We start from the raw sequence: 18,321 nt of genomic DNA, 5'->3' as shown, positions 1-18,321 counted from the left end.
AGCAGTTAATGCACATTCTAAAAGATCATTCAAGCTGAAATGGCCCGTTAAACACCTCTCCTGTCATAGAACAAAATGTGTGGGGGCGAGGCGGAGGAAGGTGCTAGTGGATTACAGATCGTTGTAATAAACCATAAATCCAGTGTCTTTATTGAAACCAGGATTTTTAGTGTCTAGCAAAGTTCTGAATTAAAGCTCCCAGGCTCGTCTTTTGAAGATGTTATGCAGGTTTCCTTTGAGGACAAGGACTGAGACGTCACATGTGGTATGATCACTTTGTTCATCCACGAATGATGTGAAGTTTTTGGTTTATGTTGTTTTTTCTGCGAAGATTCATTCAGGAGCACAGGGGTTGCCTGGTTCACTCACACAGTTGTTATTGGGGAGGTTAGTGCACGGAATGAGGTTCCCCACATGTGATAGGCATGTGTAGGATCCTTGGATCTTGAAAGATGTGTGTAGGCAATATTGATCATCGTAACAGTGGAGATACAGTATGTCTGTAGTTCTGGTGGAAGTTGGAGCAAAGTGGAGTAATCAAAGCTTATGCTTATGGCCAGAAAAGTTCACAGAAAGTCAGGAAGGCAATTGCTCCCCTCTTGTACAATCGGTAGGTGATTTATAAGACAAAGTGAGAGTTGGCTTCCTGTGCAGAATGTGTTATTGGCCTCTACTTGAAGCTGGATACAGAAGACTTGATGGCCTGATGTGTTATCCCATCCGGCAGCTTGTGTGTGATTAAGCGCTCCATGTAAAGAGCCGCACACCAGAAGCCATTTGCAGTACACAACTAGAAAAGCTTTTATTGGGCCTAGAAAACCTATCGCCAATGCTGCATAGTCTTGAGTGCCCTCTACAGGCAGATTACATTTCAGCTAACTACGTACACGTATACAGGCGTCCATTTTGTAGAGCACTCTGACCGTGATGGAGGAGAGGATTTGATGAATCAAAAACACTTGTAGTTTGTTTTCTGTATGACAGTAGTGTCCAGAGGCCCTAGTTAATCTCAGAACCATTTCCTGGATGCTGGGCAGAAACTTAGAAAGGGTGACCCACTGGCAGAGGTGAAAGTAAGCCGGTATGGGCCGGTACGGAGGACCGGTAAGAAAAGGAGACTGGCTGAGGGAGGGAGAAGCCTGCCTCCTGCATAAGAATAGTTTAAACTCAGCTGTTCTCTGAGTGGTTCAGCCCTGGGGGTTAGGAGTGGTTTCTGGCGTCCTTGTTAATTTCACTCACAGTAGCTGCTAGGAGTGAGGAGGAAGTGTTTGACCATGGCAGGAGCAGTCCTTGTCTGCCCCGGGATGAGAGGATCTTGTCTCCAATACTAATATACACAACAAATACAAGCATTTCGCTGCACAGCTTAAATCAAGAGCTAAGAAAAGCAGGTGGAAGGGGAAAACTCACTGTCACATTGGTTTCTCTTCTCCTTCCTCACCCTCCTCCAGCCAGGCTGCAGACAAGGCTCTGCATTCCTTCCCCCACTCCCCCAACAGGGGTTCTCCTCTAGGCTCTAGCTTGCAGTAGGGACACTGGCTGAGATGCCTGCTGCTGCTGCCTGCATCAGAGCAGTTTAAACTCAGCTGTTCCCTGCGCAGTTCAGCTCAGGGTTAGAAGCCGTTTCTGGCATCCTTGTTAATTTCACTCCCAGTTATTTTGGCGGGGGGAGATGGGGAGGGTGTGTGTGACCATGGCAGGGGCAATTCTTTTCAGCCCCCGGGATGAAGGGATCTCCTATACACAAAAAACACAATCAAAATCAGGAAGCATTTCCAAGTTCAAATCTATCCCATTCCCTCCCCAGTAGAGGATCATGGCTGTGATGTCCAAACTGCTTGCAGATCCTCTTTGAAATGTTACTGAACTGCGCAGGGAACAGCTGAGTTTAAACTGTTCTTATGCAGGAGGCAGGCTTCTCCCTCCCTCAGCCAGTCTCCCTGCTCCCTGCTGCAAGCTAGAGGGAAGCCCCGGCAGCTGCTGCTCAGTGCCAGGCAGGGAGAAAACATGGAGCCTAGTGTCCGCAGCCTGGCTGGAGGAGGAGGGAAGACACGGAGAAAAATGTGACAGTGAGTTTTCCCTTTTTCAGACTTACTCCTATGGTAAAGTTTTATTACAGACAGTACTGATAGTAATAGTAGCTTTATTTTCTCTAGCTATGTCATGCAATGGGATGGATTCATGAAGTACGTAGGAGAGGTGGGTTGGTTGCGATTGGACCATATGGGTGAGAAATATAAATTACTTTCACCCCTTCCCAAACCCCAGGGCTCCCAACAGCTTCTGCAGCTGGTAGCTCCGGGGGTGATTTAAAGGGCCTGGCTTCTAGCTTTGGCTGAATCCCCAAGCCCTTTAAATCCTGATTTAAAAGCCCTGGGATTTAAAGGCCCCGCCTCTTCCAAAAAAGGCCACACCTCTTCCGGTTGAGGCCCCTCACCCTCTGCAGGACTCTGGAGTACCAGCAAGTCCTTTAAGTTACTTTCACTCCTGCCCACTGGTCAGTGTATGTGTTACATGTCCCCTTCTCTGACCACTCCACAGAGGATATGGATCTGTTACCGCCCAGCTACACAACCTGCTCATCAGCTCAAAGTGTAGAGACTCGGGCTTTTAGCTCAGGAGTTCTCTGGCTAGTTTCCAGTGTCGGCCAGATGGCAGCTCTCATGGTAGTCTCTATTCCAAGGGATGTACTGCCTAAGGCCCCAGTCCTGCAGTGCTCTCTGCCTACGCAGACCATTGTTAACTTCAATGGGACTCTGCATGAATAGGCACAGGTGTCTGCCTGCATGAAGGATCAGGGCCTAACTACTACAAGACACGGGTGTAACAGACAAATGTAAGAGGTGAGGAGAGGGCTCAGGTAATCGTGACAGGAGCCTGTGATAATAGAGACCAGCTACCTGCAAAGTTAGCCGATTTTTTGGTTGTTTTAAGATACAAGTTAGCATGAAATATTGATATCAGTTAACCCATATCTGTAGAAACATTAGTGATATCCAGTAATGTTAATGGTCCTGATTGTCATAGGTATCCTGGTAGAAATGGGCCATGAGCAGGGATTTTAAAGGACAGAGAGGAGGTTGCAATGGCCAAGAAGAGCCTGGAAAAATGGGCAAGTTCATCAGTTTTCCTTCATGAATGGTGAACTGCAAGAATGGGTAGAAGTATTTTTCTGTGGGGTATTTTTTCCCATTTAATTGGTCCCTCATGTTTCTTGAGTGTTTCTCTTCTTATCTCACAAGTATGTGTCTGTTGCATTTGGGAATTTGTTTGTGTTTCTGTTTTATGTAGGATCTGCTCATTTTGGGATATTTTTTTATTTTGTGCCCAATGACATCAATCACTATAAAACCTGCTGTACCCTTATCCAGCATTGTTTACTGCTTTCCAGCCTCCTGGTACTGGCCCCCTACAGAGATCCAAGTTTGCTAGTAATCATCTTAATCACTGCTTTATTTTCGAGAATCTCACTGGAGGTAAAAACTGCCTGTTTTTTTGTTTGTGTTTTTTGTTTGTTTGTTTTTTTCCAGATCCAGGGGCCTTGAAAACATTTAGAATTTAAAGTATTGGGGAAAGGGGGAACACACACACACACACACACACACACACACACACACAGAGGAAACCCACCAGTGTTCCAGGTTGACAATCCACAGCAGAGTGTGTGGCACCTGGGTCTCTGGGGACTTTTAGGCTCCACAGTCTGTGGCAGGCAGTCCTGGGAGCCATGGCTGAAGCCAGGTCTCTTCAAGCTGCCAGGCCCCCTGCTTGAGCTGAGGCTCTCAGGGCTGCCAAGGTGCTTGCCACAAAGCTAGGAGACTGGAAGTCCTAGGATTGGACACTAGGGCTTCCAGGATCTCAGGCCATCTGGCTCCCATGCGTCCCACTCAGGAGTAGTGAATAGTAGCTGTCAAACAGACAAGGACGTCAGTTTCCCATGTTTCATTTCAGGAACACCATATTTTGGTGTTTCTGAAATGAAATGTTCAGGGATCTCCAGTTCATGAAGAAATGTAGGTAATCATAGAATAGCAGGGTTGGAAGGGACCTCAGGAGGCCATCTAGTTCAACCCTCTGCTCAGAGCAGGGCCAATCCCAACTAAATCATCCACAGGATGCAGGACCAATCCCCAACTAAATCTGCCCCGTTTCAGCCAGCTCGCCTTGTCACCACAACCTCATCTTTCAAAGCAAGGGATGAGGAGAAGATCATGTGGTTTGTTGCATGGTGGGAGATGTTGGTAGAGCTGGACATCCAGAAAAGCAGAGTGTCCTGAGCAGTTGCACAGATGGCACATGCCTTTCACAGACCCATTGTTGAAATCTCAAAGAATCAGAAGAGGATTGGTCTCTTGTAGATGTTCTTTACTTTTAGCCAGTCTCATTACTTTTTAACAATACCCTGAATTGTCCTTACAATGCAGTCGGTTAACCCCAAGCATCGCATCATGAAATAAATCAGTTCTCTCATTCACTTGCACTGGTGTTTGGGACTTACTCATCCATAAATCATAAATTAGCTATTGCAGGTCTCCTATACTCAGATGTATGGTAGTTGCCCTCACAAACAGTGGCATCTGGTTCCTTTTGGCATGCTCTTCCACTGACTATTGTGAAGATATCTTTGGTTCTGTCATAGGACCTGTGACACAATAGTGGAGCTGGTCTGCAGTATCTTTTCTGTCTTGGAATTGTTTTCCTCTTTGATTCATTCTCACTGTATGTGTGAAAATTAGGCTCTGGATGAAATGCATGGAGGAAATCCTGCAGGAAAGATGACTTGGCAGGTCGTTCTGTAAAACTCTTCCCATCAGCTCTGAAGGAAATATTAATGCCAACAAGCGCCTTTTATAGATCTGGGCTTGGCTCATCTGCTACAACAAAAGAAAAGAACAAAAGAAATCATTGGAGTTCATTATTGCACTGGTGTGAAATAAGATTAGTAAGGATCTACCTTGCATTTATTTAGAACCTTTCATCCTGACGGGTCCTAATGTGTCTCACAAACATCACTAATTGACTATATACTCTGTGGGCCAATTTCTAAAGATTGTAGTCTGTTTTTACTAACCTCTTATTCAGGCAAAATTCTCTTTGATGATCCTGATTGAGGACTCCTTTTTTTTTCAGGATTTGTTTTTCTAGATAGATTACTCAGTTCACCTCCACAAAAGTACAGCCAACTCTGATAGATCACGTCTACCGTTGTAACAGCTCAATCCTGCTGACAGTCAGAATGTTGCCATTATCTTCAGTGGGAGCAGGACTGGACACCAAAAGTCCACTGCAACACTAGACAGAAGTTTAGGACAGGAAGTGCAGAATGCCACCATATTCAGTTGAATCTGTAGGATCTATTTTGACAGGCGGAATGTAATTACTGGAGTATAAATTTGGCCAGGACGTTGGGACTAACACTGTTAATCTTTTAAAAAAAACATGGAATCTTTCATGATCACCAGTAGTTAAAACCTCACTTCTACATCTCAGCCAAAAGCTGTTCCTCCAAAATCAAAACACACCTAAGAGCACACTGGGACATCAGCTTGCCAGAGTGTTGGAGGGATCATGATTTGATAGTCCTTGTGGATGGGTAGGGGGATGATTCCTGGGCCTGAGTTCGCATGTTCAGAGCAAACATTTTCAAAGTTGTAAAGCAAAACTTGCATATTTTCTTACAACATGGAATACAGACATTGCAAATGAGATTAATGCAGAGGTCGGTAACCTATGACAAGCCGGCAAGGAGTAGCATACCATGAACAGTCCTGACCAGCCTGGCCCTGCCCACTCTTCTCCACTCTCGCTGCTCTCGGCAGAGCCAGACAAGAAGCAGGGGCAGGGCCTTGGGGAAGGAGGGGATGGAATTGTGGCATATCCCCTCTAGCCCCCTGCCGTGAGCACCCCACAACCCCAGCCCATACCCCCAGCTCTTATTTTCAGTAAAACTCACATACAGGGGAACTGGTCTGGTTTCCAGCTATAAATTTGTCAGTTTTTAGCTAATACCTGCAGCCTGGGCAAGAGCCAGCATTTGGCTTACCAGCATCACAGCTCCTAACAGCACTCTGGGACATTGGTTTACCAGAGCCTTGGAGGAATTACTTGGCTTACTCAGTTGTGCACACCATGGAAGTATCCCATCCAAGTACTGACTGAGTCCAACCAATTATTGAGAAATGTATGGATCAGGTCTATCTAAGCAGCATCAGGGGAAAAAATAAGGACACTTGAGACAGATGGAAAAGAAAAATGCAACATAAATATAGGTTAAATACTCCGTAGAAAAAGCTGTGGGCAAGATTCTGACACCTTTACTCAAATTAAGTAATAACTTTCTCCATTAGATCTAATAGGACTTCACACAGAGTAAGGCACTACTCAGCAGAAGTAAAGATGTCAGAATCTGGCCCAGTTTTAAGAGGTCTTTCAAGCAGCACAGTTGAGCCCAGGAAGTTTGCATGCAGCATTTACTCTGTCCCCTCATGCGTGTGTGTTATAACACCGGGCAAAATTATGTTCTGAATCACTGGTGAAACTTCAGAGCATCAGTGTCGTTACTATGTAACAGAGTCTTTAATTACCAGCATCCTTCTATAGTAAATCAGGTTTGAGTGTGTCTGCCAGGAGGTGCTGGCAAAAACCACCTTACTAGGGGTGTAAGAGACAAATGAACAGCTGGTTCATTTGTCTGACTATAAATGAGATGGGACACTTAACTGCAGTAATTTTTATTCACAAATGGACACATATGGTGATGCATGCAAATAACAGTATTTGAAAGGGTTAAACTAAGAGCTGTATTTTGGGTTGGGAAGGACCACCACCTTCCTGCCCCACGTACACTCTAGAAATATTTTTGGGATGTTGGGAATCCCATCTTCCTCAGTTGCCTCGATCCATTAGGGTCAGGTGACGGTATCCCACACAATTGATTATTTTTGTGATGGTGAGGAACTAGCTGGCCTTTCATCTGATATGGGCACCATGGTCTATAAATTATAATAATCTGAAACTGGGAGTCAGATTTGCTCTTGGCTCTGCTTCTGACTCACCACGTGTCTCTAGCAACTCCCTCTTATCTTCCCTCTCTGTCTCCTGCTTCCCCCTCATCAGCATCTTCTGTCCTTCATTCATTCTTGTAAGTCACATTCTTCATCCGTTCTCCCTCTCACTGTCTCTCCACTGCCCTTGCTCTACACCTAGAACTTTTGGCAAAGATAAGATTCCAGAACAAGGAACAATTAAGCCAATTCTGTGACATATGTTTTCCTTATAGTAGCATGTGATATGATCAGTTGCATTTCTGCCCATAACCATGCTATTAATGTTTAAATTGCTCCTATTGACATAATGATACCTATTGTGAAACTGACAATGTAAATATGCTTGAGGAACAGCTAGGAAAACAAGATAAGAATATCTCAATGCCCAGGGGAAGCACACAAGATGGAGACTAATAGAGAACATTATGCATTTTGCTCATCACCAATTTTTCAATAAAAGCAGATTTACAAACTGAAGCAGCTTTCAGCATATTAAGTGTGTACCTCTGAAATGAATTGGGATTAGCAGGCAGCCTCGTCTAGTTATTCCTGGTCGTGCTCGGTTCTGTAGCAATCGGCCCTTGACTGAAGCTTAGCTTGACAAAGTTTTCCTTCAGATTGGTCTGGAGACCTTTGATGTTCTGTTCATGTCTGTACATTTCAGGAAGGCCAATAGTCATAATATCTGGATGATTTTTGAACCAGTATTGATGATCTTTTTATTTCACATATCAACAAGAATGTTTCTAGGAATGTGTCAGGCAGATAGGTCACTGCTTTCAGGATCTTACCCACTAATGAATTGATCCCACAAGGTGCTAAGCAGCTGCTCAAGGAGCTGAGCACCCAGTTTGGGGCACTTAACACCTTGCAGAATAAATCCCTATATAGAAGGATGGGACTAATCTTCATAACATATGAGCACAGCCTGTGTGGGGAAGGGGAGAGGAACCGGGAAGTGGTGAGCAGGACCAAAATTGAAATAACACCCTCCCTGTTTCGACATTCAGTACTCTTCCTTTGGCCCTTCCTCATGGGTGCCTTGTCTAATTTAAATTGACCTTCCGTCTTCTTCCCATCTATTGTGTCATTTGAGAGACTTCTTGTCTGGGCAGCACAAATTCCATAATCTGTGTCTCTGCACAGTAGACTCTATTTCTTCTTCACAGGACACAACATCAAGGATTTTACTTTGTATTCTCTTGCCCCCACCCCTCCAGTTTGTTTCTCATGCAGCCTTCATTAGGAAAAATGATATCTGCAATCAGAGAAGGAGATAATTCATGTGAGCAATCAGTGCTTTGTTAACTGGAGAGTGAAAATGTTTTGGACTGTAGCAGAAACTCACATACTAAAAGGGCTTTCTAGCTATCCATCAAAAAATCAATTACTGTAGTCATTAGTCCCCTTTAACCACACATTATATCAATTTACCGGATGGTATAACGTCCAGGCCATAACCCTTTAAAGATGAGCAAATACAGGAGGAATCTATCAACGTTTTGATGCAGCGTGATCTTGAAGGGTACCAATATATAGCTTTGATCACTGCATGTCATTATTGTATCTTAGCCTATTAGGGGCCTATCCTCGGGGGACACCGAGTGCCCTCCAGGTCAGTGACTGCGGAAGGAATTGAGGGCCTTCAGCAGAAGGCATTCAGCACTTCTCAAGATGGAGCCCTGTCTCTGGTAGGAAGGAAGAGAATGTCATTCAAGTGAAAAATGTGTGTTAGTGGTTAGCGCAGCATACTGGCAGTCAGTCCCAACTTTGTCACTGCCTCCTTGGCCATGTCCCGGCCATTCGATAAATTAACCATGCTAACCACATTGCGATCCACAAACACAAGCAACACAGCTCATGGCCACATTTGAGATTCCGGTCAATAGTGCAAGCTGATTCTTCTTTTTGGTATAGCCTTGCTCCAAGAAATGTAACCGTCTAACCAGCATGTTATCCTCTACTGAGCCAGTCTCCCCCTGGTGCAGTCCCATTATAGGTAGCAATTGGTACCAGTGGTGCAAATTCTCTTTCTACTGCAATCCCAGAATGGTCCTGCTCTTCTCTTCCTCCCAAGCTGGTAGGATATAGGGCCAAGGAAGATCTGCTAACCTCTCTGCTCTGCCCAGTTGCCTGTCCTCTGAACCCACACCTCATATAGCAACATTGATGAACACGAAGGCAGTGTAGTCCCTGGTCCCCACAACGCATATGTGGCTCCTCATGCAGAACAGAACCATTTACAGGAGACAACAAAAATGTGAGCAGGTACAAATATACATGATAGCATAGTAATTTTGCACCTGCTGTAGGGAGCCGTGCCAGGATTTATGGGAGAAGTGCAGAAATGTAGTTTGCAGAGACCATTCTGTGTGGAGACAGTACATTGTGCACTTGAAATAGGATGCCTAGAGGGATATTCTGAAATGATGCAAGCTGCAAGGGTACAAGTCTTAACGTAGACACAGTAGCTTCTCAATGCCACATCCTGATCTTTAACAAGCCAGAATCTAATGTCAGAGGGTTAGCCGTGTGAGTCCAGATCTGTAGTAAGCAACAAGAGTCCTGCGGCACCTTAAGTTGCTGCTTTTCATAGAATCTAAGCTTGTCCACCTCAGAGGGTACTGTGAGGCTTGAATGCCATTCTAGGCTTAAAAATGACTGTGTAAAAATGTCCTCTTCTTACAGGAGAGATCTGCCACCTGTATATGTTCAGAGGTAGATCTGCTGGTTTTAGTGACTAAAATGAGGTTCTTCTTCGAGTGATTGCTCATATGCATTCCAGTTAGGTGTGTACGCGCCGCGTGCACGTTGCGTCGGAGAAAAACTTTTACCCTAGCAACCCAGATGGGTCGGCTGGGCGCCCCTGGAGTGGCACCGCTATGGCGCCCCATATATATCCCAGCCGACCCGGCCACCCTTCAGTTTCCTTCTTACCGCCCGTGTCGGTGGTTGAACTGTGGAGCACGGCTTCGCTGACCTCCACACTCCCTAGCAGCTCGTTTTGCTACCGTTGTATATAGTAGTTATAGTTGTTATTGTAACATAGATAGATATATAGTTCTTAGTTAGTAATTTATATAGTGTGTTAGTTTAGTAGTAGTGGTAGCGGAGGGATCGGGGGTACCCCCCTCCTCCCCCAGCCCGGGACCGGAGCCCCTGCCCCAGCTCATCGGCTTCAAAGCACTGCTCGGCTTGTCACAAGCCCGTGCCCGTGGGAGACCCCCACGACACATGCTTGAAGTGCCTAGGGGAGTCGCACTTATCAGCCAGTGCGCGATCTGGAAGTCCTTCAAGCCGAGGACCAAGAAGGAGCGGGACATTAGACTGCGACAGCTCTCATGGAAGCGCCCTGAACACCCTTGCCCTCTGGCACCGAGCGCAAGTCAGCCGTGAGCAGGAGCACCGCCACAACCGGAGTGCCACCACCAAGAAGCCGGCACCGAAACCGGCCCAGAGCCGCTCCTTCTCCCTGAGGCCAAAGGCTGCAAAGGCACAGATCATCTCGCCTTCAGCCATCCCGCAGTCAGACCTGCGCAGAAGGTGGATCGCCCGGCACCAATACCTGCCGCGGCACCACCGAAGCCGGTACCGTTGACTCTGACCCCGCGCGGGCCGTCGAGTCCGGCACCTGGCAGCTCCCCGGTACACACCGTGGTGGAGCGCGCCTCTCCCTCTACCCCGGAAACATTCGCAGCGGCGAGGGAGCTAATTGTGATCACCGAGGCACCGATGCCCTTACCCCGGCACCGCCGGTGCGGGTTCTCTGCTCTGTGGGCAAACCGACCCTGTCCAGACCAACTTCGGTCAGTGTAACAGGCCGGCACCGCTCCAGATCGCGGCCCCGTGGACGCTGCACATCAAGGCGCCACTCAGGCTCAAGGCATCAATCACGATCCCGGCACCGATCGCCTCGGCACCGGCTCCCTCAGACCCCCCCCCCCCCCCCCGCACCCCGGCCGCTCAGACTCCCGGCACCGGTCGAGCTCCCGGCACCGATCACCCCGGTACCGCTCAACTCCCGGCACCGGTCGAGCTCCCGGCACCGGCACCCCGGTACCGCTCGACTCCCGGCACCGGTCGGCTCCCGGCACCGGTCTACTTCCCGAGGGTCAACTCGGTACTCCCGACACCGCTCCAGCTCTCGGCACCGAGGTGGGCGCCGCACCTCCAGGAGCAGATCTAGGCAACCGGCACTCACGATCCTGGTCGACCTCCCAGCACTGAGCCAGTCGCAGGTCCCAGTCTCGTCCAGCACCGATGCCAGCACCGGTCACCGTTGTCCAGAGGTGTGAAGTCGGTTGGTACCGGGCACCGACTTTTGCAGCACCACCGTGGCCATCAAGGGGCACGTCGCATCCTCCCAGGCGGGCAGTTACTATGGGGACCAGGACCCCGAGGCACCGCTGGGTGTGTTCCAAGACCCCCGACCACAGGACTCAGGTGCCCAACAGTGGGGTTTTTGGACACCCTGGGCTTACCATCAGGCCCAGGGCGCCCCCGTGCCTCAGATACGTCCCACCGCCTCAGAGCATCGGGTACCAGAGGCCACTGTTTCCCGCCCTCCGGTGGTTGAGTCGGACAGACAGTCGCCCAGGCACTCCCCGGGACAACAGGAGCAAACCAGGTCAAGAGCAAGAGGCCGTACAGGAGACCCTTATCCCCGGGTATTCTCCTCCTCTTCCTCACCAGATGAGGCAGTGGCCGGGTCGTCGGCATCGGGGCCTCCACCGATAGACCTCAAGGCCCACCAGGACCTCCTCCGTCGAGTGCTCTTAATATCAACCTCCCGGTCGAGGAGTCGCAGAGGTGGAGGAACCGTAGGAACTTCTCGGCCGATGCTCCTACCCGGGTAGCCCTTGCGTCATAAGGACCATTCAGTCCCTGCCGAGAACCTATGGCAATCACCAGCCTCCATCCCGCCGACAGCTAAGGGGATGGAGAGGAAGTACATGGTACCCTCTCGGGGGTACGAGTACCTGTATGTCCATCCTCCTCCCTCCTCCCTAGTGGCCCAGTCGGTTAATGACAGGGAACGGCATGGCCAGCAGGCACCGGCCCCCAAGTCCAAGGAGGCAAAATGGATGGACCTCATGGGTCGCAAGGTATACTCGGCGGGGGCTTTGCAACTCCGAGTGGCCAACCAGGAGGCCCTACTGGGACGCTATAACCACAACATCTGGACGGAGGTGGGAAAGTTCGCCGAACAGCTTCCCCAGGACTCACACCCGGAATTTAACGCGTTCCTGGAGGAGGGTAAAAAGGTGGCCAGGACCTCCCTCCAGGCCTCCCTCGACGCGGCTGACTCGGCAGCCAGAACCCTGGCGTCCGGGATAACCACGAGGCGCATCTCATGGCTTCAAGCCTCCACACTACCCCCGGAACTGCAGTATACAATCCAGGACATACCCTTTGACGGGAAAGGGTTGTTCTCGGAGAAGACGGACTCCAAATTACAAAATTTAAAGGACAACCGAGTCATCATTCGCTCGCTGGGGATGCATACCCCTTCCACCCAGCGTAGACCCTTCAGGCCCCAAGCACGGCGCCCATACTTCCCACCCCGTCAGAGGCAGGACCTCAATAGACGGCGTGGCTGGGGGGGATGCAAACGCCAACCCAACTCCCAGGGAGGCCAGAACCAAGGGCCTTCCAAACCACAGCCGGGCCCCAAGTCCGGCTTTTGAATGTGCGCCCGGGGACGACTTACCAGTCTCAACACAGGATCCTTCTCCTACCTTCTCCAACCGCCTCTCCCACTTCCTCCCGGCATGGTCCCGATTAACGTCAGACCGTTGGGTGCTACGCACAGTGAAGCAGGGTTACCATCTGCAATTTGCTTCCTCTCCCCCTTCCCGCCCCCCTTCCCGGTCCCTCTTCAGGGACCCTCTCACTAGCAAACCCTCCTGCAGGAGGTTCGATCCCTCCTGGCGGCGGGGCTATAGAGAAAGTACCTCTAGCCGAGAGAGGCAAGGAATTCTACTCCCGATATTTTCTGATTCCAAAATCCAAGGGAGGTCTCAGGCCCATCCTAGACCTAAGGGGCCTCAACAAATGGATGCTCAAGTTGAAGTTCCGCATGATCTCCCTGGGAACCATTATCCCATCCCTGGATCCTGGAGACTGGTACGCCGCCCTCGACATGAAGGACGCGTACTTCCATATCGCCATCTTTCCACCACACAGGAAGTACCTCCGCTTCACGGTCAAACACCAGCACTTCCAGTTCGCAGTTCTGCCCTTCGGCCTCTCGACAGCCCCGAGGGTGTTCACCAAGTGCATGGCTGTCGTGGCTGCCCACCTCCGTCGGCGAAAAATCCACATCTTCCCGTACCTCGACGACTGGCTCCTGAAAGGGTCCTCCCATTCTCAGGTGCCACGGCATGTCGAGGCCGTTACGGACCTCTTTTCACAGCTGGGCCTGCTTATCAATGCCGAGAAGTCCAGCCTGATACCCACACAGAGGTTGGACTTCATAGGCACGACCCTGGACTCAGTTCAAGCCAGGGCCTTCTTACCTCAACCTCGCTTCCAGGCGATCGGGGTGATCATCCGGAGCTTGCAAGCCTCCCCACTCACCTTGGCTCGAACCTGCCTCACACTGCTCGGCCATATGGCTGCTTGCACTTACGTGACAAAGCATGCCAAACTCAGAATGAGGCCCCTCCAAACGTGGCTTCACTCAGTATTCCGACCGAGCAGGGACCAACCAGATGTATTAGTGTCGATCCCCCCCGACCCTCTCCGCTCCCTCGACTGGTGGCTGACCCCATCTCTAGTATGTGCGGGCATGCCGTTCCATTCAAAGCAACCATCGGTAACTCTAGCAACCGATGCGTCATCCCTGGGGGGGAGCCCACGTAGGGGACCTGTGCACCCAGGGCCTCTGGTCGCCCCAGGAGCTGTCACTCCACATAAATGTCCGGGAGCTAAGGGCAGTCCGCCTCGCCTGCCAGGCGTTTCAACGACACCTACAAGGCCGCTGTGTTTCCGTACTCACGGACAACACAACGGCCATGTATTATATCAACAAGCGGGGGAGACCCGTTCGTCTCCCTTATGTCAGGAGGCCATTCGTCTCTGGGACTTCTGTATAGCCCAGTCGATAGACCTGGTGGCATCCTTCCTCCCAAGGGTCGAGAACACGCTGGCGGACAGCCTCAGCAGATCCTTCCTCTGCCACGAATGGTCGATCAGACCGGATATCATCCATTCCATCTTCCAGAGGTGGGGATTTCCCCGCATAGACCTCTTCGCAACCAGGTCCAACAGGAAGTGCCAGGAGTTTTGCTCCTTCCAAGGTCTCTCTCCGGGGTCGATCTCGGACGCATTTCTCCTGCCGTGGGCCCACCACCTCCTGTATGCCTTCCCGCCGTTCCCTCTGGTGCACAAGGTCCTGTTGAAGCTGCGCAGGGACAAAGCGCATCTGATCTTGATCACACCTGCGTGGCCCAGACAGCACTGGTTCACCACCTTGCTGAACCTATCTGTGGACCACCCAATTCCCCTTCCTCTCCACCCAGACCTGATTACCCAGGATCACAGCGCGCTTCGTCATCCGGACCTACGAGCGCTACACCTCACGGCGTGGCTCCTGCATGGCTGAGCACAGTGGAGCTCAGTTGCTCCGCACCGGTCCAGCATATACTCCTTAACAGCAGGAAGCCCTCCACTCGCTCAACGTACAGGGCCAAGTGGAAGCGTTTCTCTTGCTGGTGCGCTTCTCAAGGGGTGAACCCTACACAGACTCCGATGTCCATGGTCCTGGACTACCTCTGGTACCTTAAACAGCAGGGCCTGGGAACTGCCTCCTTAAAGGTACACTTAGCGGCCATATCCGCCTTCCGGCCAGGGGAAGGGGGTCGCTCCGTATTCTCCCATCCCTTAGTCTCCAGATTTCTTATAGGCCTGGAACGTCTATACCCCACAGTATGCCGCCCTGCCCCTACCTGGGACCTTAACTTGGTCCTGAACAGACTCACGCCCCCGCCATTTGAGCCACTGGCAACTTGCTCGCTCACGTACCTGTCATGGAAGACGGCATTCCTGGTGGCCATTACATCGGCCAGGCGGGTCTCCGAGCTGAGAGCTCTCACAGTGGACCCGCCCTACACCGTTTTCCATAAAGACAAGGTACACCTGCGGCCCCAGCCGACGTTCCTCCCTAAGGTGGTTTCCACCTTCCACACCAACCAGGACATCTTCCTCCCCGTCTTCTTCCCGAGACCACACGCTTCTCAGCGGGAGCAACAGCTACACTCCTTAGATGTACGGAGAGTGCTGGCTTTCTACATCGAGAGAACAAAGCCATTTCGGAAGTCCCCTGAGCTGTTTGTGGCGATCGCGGAACGAATGAGAGGGCAGCCTATATCCTCACAGAGGATTTCCTCCTGGGTGACTGCATGCATTCGCACATGCTACGACTTAGCTCGTGTCCCCTCTGGCCACCTCACGGCACATTCCACGAGGGCTCAGGCGACGTCGGCGGCCTTCCTTGCACACGTGCCTATGCAGGAAATATGCCGTGCAGCGACCTGGTCGTCGGTCCACACATTCGCCGCACACTATGCGCTGGTCAGACAATCAAGAGATGATGCGGCCTTCGGCGTAGCAGTCTTAAATACTGCCACATCTCGCTCCGACCCCACCGCCTAGGTAAGCTTGGGAATCACCTAACTGGAATGCATATGAGCAATCACTCGAAGAAGAAAGACGGTTACTCACCTTTGTAACTGTTGTTCTTCGAGATGTGTTGCTCATATCCATTCCAAACCCACCCTCCTTCCCCACTGTCGGAGTAGCCGGCAAGAAGGAACTGAAGGGTGTCCGGGTCGGCTGGGATATATATGGGGCGCCATAGCGGCGCCACTCCAGGGGGCGCCCAGCCGACCCGCCTGGGTTGCTAGGGTAAAAGTTTCTCCGACGAACGTGCACGCAGCGCGTACACACCTAACTGGAATGGATATGAGCAACACATCTCGAAGAACAACAGTTACAAAGGTAAGTAACCGTCTTTTTTGTTCTGTGCACTCCTGCTAGCCGTGCAGAGCCAATGCAGGCAGTGACAGGAAAGTGAGCAGGATTCTGTTCCATCTGGTGGATAAGTGAAATTGTTTGCCAAGTTTCAGTCAGTTACACAGGTGTCATTCCATTGTTGACTGTGAAGTTGCTGAATAAGAATAAGAATGTAATAAGAATGTGTGAGATGGAAAAGACCCAAATTTGATTCTCTTTGAGACGAGCAGCCAGGGGAAGGAGGTGGGACTCAACTTTTTTTTTACTTGTAAATTGAGCCCATCTGCTAAGAAACTTATTGAGCGATCATATGCACGTAATCACTGGCTGCTGTATTTGCAGTGGTTTTTCAGAATACACTTTAGCACTTGATAAAATCATTGGGTTTTTTGGATGAAAGGTGCTAATACGAAGTATAAAAACTGATATAAGCTACGGAGCACTGGAGTGATCACCCCAGGGTATTACTTATAGTCCTGGTCTTGACAGTTCAGGAAAGATATTTTGAAAACTTGAATACAAATAAGGACAACAGAAATAACACAAGGGCTGGAATATAATGTGTCAGGTGAGAAAATGAGGGAGCTAAATGCATGTAGTCTAGGAAAGAAGACCCAGAGGACATGGTTACAGTCTATAAATAACCTTCAAGGTGACAATATACATGATGAATAAGTAATTTATTTACAATGTTAGATGATCTGATGCCAGGGCTCATGGCCTGAAGCTGAAGAAGAAAACATTTAGGATAAGTATTAAGGGGGAAAAGTTCTTACATTAAGAACAGTTGCAATAGGCTTCCCTAGAGGTGGTCCAGATACTATAACTGCAGAAATTCAACAATATAATAAGACAACACAAGGAGTAAGAATAGTATGTGAGCCTATAAAAAGGCAATGATGTCATGATCCCAAGGCTATCTGTGGACCATCTATCTACAAAACAGGTAGGTAAACCAGTATCCTGACGTTCTTTGAAGAATGTACACATTTTGAATACTTATGCTGTGGTGATAAGCTCCTGAGGGCTGAACAGAAATTGTTCAGGATCTTTCTCCTCCTTTCCATGTTCACAATTTATTATGCTACAAATATTTTGATAGCTTTTCAAGCCTAGTGGTAAAAACCTTTGGGATGTTTCTTGCTAATCACATGTGATGGGTCTGCTGGGCTGAACAGTTTCATTAATGAAAGGTCACCATCTTGATGAACATATAACACAAATACAATATGGAATATTCCAGGAAAATAAATCGGTCTGTACCCACTTCCTACTTCTTGGCACCATTTGGAAAATTAAGTTAACAACTTCTTGCCCTATAAAAAACTTACACTGAATAAATAAGCTAAGAAGCAAAATGCTTTGCACTTAATTCTCTGTGGCAAATAGTCTCAGATATGCTGTTTTATTCAATTGAATAATATGTATGCTTCCCATTTTTATTTCACTTATTTCATTTTGGTTGCAAATTACATTTATGACAGAATTTGCCTATATCTTCAGCTCCTCTTTCTTGAAATCTCCAGTGTATCAGTAATGACTATATTATTGTTAATGGAAATTAAGTTTATATATTTTTTTCTTCTTTCTTTGTTTTTGTTTTGTTAAACTTTGTTGATCTTGTACTGAGAGTTGCCACCCACCTTGTTTGTCTGGATGATCCACCTCATTGTCATGTGTCACCCAGAGCATGTCTCTAGCGCAGCTTCATTCTGGATAGAAACATCATGCCACAGTCACAATAAATGTTTATTAGCTCTCCCTAGAGGGCAGATTACTCAGGTTCGTTCTGGCCCTTTTCCACCTTTCTTTGAAACATGCTTTGCAGACCTCTGAAGGAGGTAAAAGTCTATACTAGATGAACGGTTGGACCATTCCTACATGGCAATGTGACAGTAAGGTCTGGTCTACACTGGGGGGGGATCGATCTAAATTACGCAACTTCAGTTACGTAAATAACGTAGCTGAAGTCAACATTTTAAATTCTACTTACCGCTGTGTCTTCACTGCGGTAAGTCGACTGCTGACACTCCCCCGACGACACCGCCTGTGCATCTCACTCCGGTGGAGTACCAGAGTCAATGGGAGAGCGTTCAGCTATTGATTTATCACATCTTCACTAGGCGTGATAGATCGACCCCCGCTGGATTGACCGCTCTGGAGGTAAATGCAGACAGGCCCTTTGAGCATACCAGTGCCGGATGTTAAGGGAGCTTACCACTAATGAGTTTCACCTGGCCCGATCAATTCACTGTACCCC

General features: G+C 49.1%; 1 protein-coding gene across 1 annotated transcript in view; it reads left to right on the top strand.

The window, feature by feature from the left end:
- TSNARE1 (t-SNARE domain containing 1) overlaps positions 1 to 18,321 on the top strand; it is a 637,975-nt gene that overhangs the window by 449,327 nt on the left and 170,327 nt on the right. Inside the window, exon 8 of the mRNA XM_030553891.1 lies at positions 2,849 to 2,860. Within this exon, the coding sequence (XP_030409751.1) occupies positions 2,849 to 2,860 (12 nt within the window). The remainder of the gene's footprint in view (positions 1 to 2,848; positions 2,861 to 18,321) is intronic.

Source organism: Gopherus evgoodei, chromosome 2 (assembly GCF_007399415.2).
Source record: "Gopherus evgoodei ecotype Sinaloan lineage chromosome 2, rGopEvg1_v1.p, whole genome shotgun sequence".
In the NCBI taxonomy this organism is placed as follows: Eukaryota; Metazoa; Chordata; order Testudines; family Testudinidae; genus Gopherus; species Gopherus evgoodei.
Note: the sequence above shows the minus strand (reverse complement) of the source record. Positions and strands in the feature narration are given on the sequence as shown.